General features: G+C 41.3%; 1 protein-coding gene across 1 annotated transcript in view; it reads left to right on the top strand.

The window, feature by feature from the left end:
* PARP14 (poly(ADP-ribose) polymerase family member 14) overlaps window positions 1-3,948 on the top strand; it is a 52,245-nt gene extending 48,297 nt beyond the window's left edge. The window contains exons 16-17 of the mRNA XM_017855357.1: window positions 1,072-1,246; window positions 1,567-3,948. Of these exons, the coding sequence (XP_017710846.1) occupies window positions 1,072-1,246; window positions 1,567-1,856 (465 nt within the window). The 3' untranslated portion in view covers window positions 1,857-3,948. The remainder of the gene's footprint in view (window positions 1-1,071; window positions 1,247-1,566) is intronic.
* The last annotated feature ends 221 nt before the right edge of the window (window positions 3,949-4,169 follow it).

Genomic DNA, 4,169 nt, shown 5'->3' with positions numbered 1-4,169 from the left:
AACAGACTAAGAAATTGAGAATTATTTCAAAACTCAAAAAATGTTGAAGGCTTTAAAATGAGTAAGATAAAATTTAAGGTAAATGAAATAAAATGAATGTAGGCATTTTGAAGATTAGAAATTTAGCCATAGATAAAGAATACAAAGGAAAATAATTTAAAATCATAAACCAGATCAACAAAATATATGCTAATGCTGAGACTTTGAATTAGAGTGCAAAACTGTATCTTAATTAAAAGAGAAAACCCAAAACTGGAAAAAAAAAAAAAAAAAAAAGAACCAGATGATGGCAGGTAATAGTGTTAAGCCTGAGAGTTCTCCAAAATGGAAAACATTCTGACAACATGGGCAATATGGAACCTTTACTTTGTGCCTTTCCATGAGGGACTTTGGCCACCTTTATCCACCCCTCAGTCTTCCCAGGACAGCTTTATGAAACTGCTACTACTTGGTGATTAGGGGAGTTTAGAAGTAGAACCGCAACCAAGGACCCAGGACCCAAGCAGTTTCCAGCACCGCCCTGGAGGCCACTGCCTAAAGAGTATGGTGAAAGCGTGGCCACTTTGGTCTACAACATTCAAGATTCAGGCTCCACTCTTCCAACTGGACCAGAGATTTTCATTAGTTAATTTCATTCTTGCCTAGATACTCTGTTGCTTCTCTTACTGTAAGTACACAACTAGGTCACCCAGTATCCCAGAAGGACTAAGGTGGTGAGAGGCAGAGTGCAAAGCAAGGTGGACACAGCAACAGGAGCAGTCATTAGAGTACATGTAAAAAGCAGGAGTTGCAGAAGTTGGGCCAGCGGAATTCATGAGTACTTAAAATCCTAAACCTTGTTTGCATGTGGTACATAGAAGATGTTAAAAATTAAACCAACATTCTTCCCATTGCCTGGTTTTATGAAACACTGGATCTAAAAAGATTTCTGAATGCAGAAAGCTGCCATCTGGCATTGGATTTTCTGTTTAGTGTGCTTTTATTTATGAAACATAGTGATCATGTTTCATTTGCTGTATATTGGCAAGTGCTCTTGGAACTGCCAGAATATTTTTCTTTATTAATTTGTAGATTGAGAGGATCCAGAATCCAGATCTCTGGAATAGCTACCAGGCAAAGAAAAAAACCATGGATGCCAAGAATGGCCAGACAATGAACGAGAAGCAACTCTTCCATGGGACAGATGCCGGCTCCGTGCCATACGTCAATCGAAATGGCTTTAACCGCAGCTATGCTGGAAAGAATGGTAAGGAAGCGAGTGATCTGGCTGCTTGGAATGAGGCATCAGCCATGGGAGCCTGAGTTGGCTGGGACCATGTGGATTCATTGCGGTCCCCTATCATTGATGGCCATGTTGCAGCCCAAGTTTCAGGGTAGGACTCACTGTATTTCATCCCAACGGGGACTGACTGGCCCTTCTAGGTAGAAAAATTGATGATTAAAAGTGAAAAGCACAGAAAAAAAAATTTTGAGAGGCTTTAGAAATAACATTATTTAACAGATTGGGCCAACATATCAAATTTTACATTACACTGAAATCCTTAAAAATGGTTTTTCTTTTCACAGCTGTGGCTTATGGAAAGGGAACCTATTTTGCTGTCCGTGCCAATTATTCTGCCAGTGATACATACTCCAGACCAGATGCAAATGGGAGAAAGCATATGTATTATGTGCGAGTGCTTACTGGAATCTATACACACGGAAATCAATCATTAATTGTGCCTCCTTCAAAGAACCCTCAAAATCCTACTGACCTGTATGACACTGTCACAGATAATGTGCAAAATCCAAGTTTATTTGTGGTATTTTATGACTACCAAGCATACCCAGAGTACCTTATTACTTTTAGAAGATAATGTTTTGGTATCCTTCTCACAAAATATTATCCATTTGTACATATCTAGTTGTAAAACAAGTTTTAGTTTTTTTTATTCCTCTTAACAGATTTTTCCAATATCCAAGGATCATTCTTTGTCACTGAAGTCAGTCTTTCTTCAGCTTCTGTTTCATAATGGAAATGAACTTATCTTGAGACCTAATAACTTGGAGAATTTAAATGAGATAATGCAGTTGCAGCTGTGTGTCCACAAGTATGGACATCAGATCTCTGGGAAAAGAACAGGTTTGTATTTTCAGGAAGGAGAGAATAACAGTCTTACAGACAGAGGGCACAGCTAAGCACAGCTGCCACTGCGGGAGACAGCCGGCCCCACGTCAGGATGCCATAGTGCTGTAGGGAGCACAGTATTACCAAGTGGGTAGGGCTTCTGTCTCCTCTGGGAGCAGGGATGGTATCTTAGCCATATCGTTTTCCTTGGGATGAAGTCTGTGCCTAATGTACAATGGATACTCCATAAATGTTTGATAAACCAATGAACGAAAAAAAGCCTAGTCAGGCTCCTATCCAAAGTAGGAACTATCTCTTTAACATTCTAACATTCTTGACTTACTGTCACTTTACCTCAAATTGAACAGATTCCATGACGGGAACTTCATTCTTCACAAACTAGCCAGTGACATGTGGGACAGCTCTGGCCAGGGCTCTGGGACTGCAGTGTACTTTCCCTGCATGGTCCAGGAGCTGTGATGCGGTTGTGGTCTAGGGGAATCCTGCCCCATGGAGTTCCGCTGCACAACCCTGGCTCCAGTTGCCAGAAGGCTCTTTTTAATGTTGAACCAAAATGTGCCTTCTTCTTTTTTTTTTTTTTTTTTTTGAGACAGAGTTTCACTCTTTTTGCCCAGGCTGGAGTGCAATGGTGCGATCTCAGCTCACTGCAGCCTCCGCCTACCAGGTTCAAGCAATTCTCCTGTCTCAGCCTCCCGAGTAGCTGGGATTACAGGCATGTGCCAACACACCGGTTTAATTTTGTATTTTTAGTAGAGATGAGGTTTCTCCGTGTTGGCCAGGCTGGTCTTGAACTCCCAACCTCAGGTAATCCGCCCGCCTCAGCCTCCCAAACTGCTGGGATTACAGGTGTGAGCCACCGTGGCCGGCCAGTGTGCCTTCTTATAGTGTCTACTCATTGGTCTTTGTTCTGCCCAGTGATAACAATGGGATAACACCTGCTACACAACTTCATTGTGAAACCCTTCTCCTGTACTGAGATCAAACGAACTCTAAGATTATTAAATAGTCTATTTTCCTTGACAGCCTAGCTTTTGTTGTCTTACATATAAATAAACCAAAGGAAGTAAGCAGTCATATTGCTAATCTGCTAACTCGTATCTATTGAATGGTAAAGTTTTAAAAATTTCCCCAGGTAAGTTTAAGATTCAAACACCATCTATTGAGCATGTAGATTGTGTGCCAGGTAGTAAAATAGGTGCTTTCACACACATTGTCTGAATTCCTCAAACAATCCTGTGAGGTAAGAATTATCTCTGCATTTGAAACTTGAGGAAACATGCTCAGAGTGCAAGAAGCTTCCTTGCCTGAGATCACCTAAGCAGGAACCCTCAGAGCCAGCAACTGAATCTTGGTCCCTGTGATGTCAAGTCCATTGCAGAACATGGCCTCTAGATTAATGCCACTGATTCAGGAACATCTCCGACAGTCTTGAAATACCCCCATCTTCCCTTGTTGTTTTTTCCTTCTGGCTTCTTCTATTATAGTCTCTTTATTTGAAACTCTGTAGGCCAAGGCCAGAGCTGATACCGACACGGAGCCAATGCAGATAGCACATCAGATGCTAGGGGTCGCTGGGAGGATTAAGGGATTTAATCTGCTAGGAACACCTGTACTTGAAGTGGAGGAGGTTAGGGGGCCACAGTTGCTGCTTCATTAACATAGAGGTTTTGGATTTTTTTTTCTCTTGTGGTTTGTTTTTTAAGTGGATTGGCAGACTCCTTATTGCTTAAGAGTGGCTTTCTAGGCAGGCCACTGGCATCTGAATTCATCATTGACAATAAATGTAAGAAACTGGAATAAAAAAGAGAGACCTGCTGTTATTCGCTTTTGTTCTCCAATGGTTTGGTTAACTCAGGGTAAGGCTGAGTATCAGGGTATATCGCACCGAAGAATAACAATCCATTCAGTAATGTTATAGTTATCCTCAATCTAAATATGTTAACTGTCATTTTCCTCCTTTTCAAATAAAATACTGGAAAACTGTCATTTAATGGTAAACATTTTTATCCTAAAGGGCAAATACGGGGGGGGGGGGGGGGGG

The sequence above is a fragment of the Rhinopithecus bieti genome, unplaced genomic scaffold (assembly GCF_001698545.2).
Source record: "Rhinopithecus bieti isolate Rb0 unplaced genomic scaffold, ASM169854v2 scaffold_39586, whole genome shotgun sequence".
NCBI classification, from domain to species: domain Eukaryota; kingdom Metazoa; phylum Chordata; class Mammalia; order Primates; family Cercopithecidae; genus Rhinopithecus; species Rhinopithecus bieti.
Note: the sequence above shows the minus strand (reverse complement) of the source record. Positions and strands in the feature narration are given on the sequence as shown.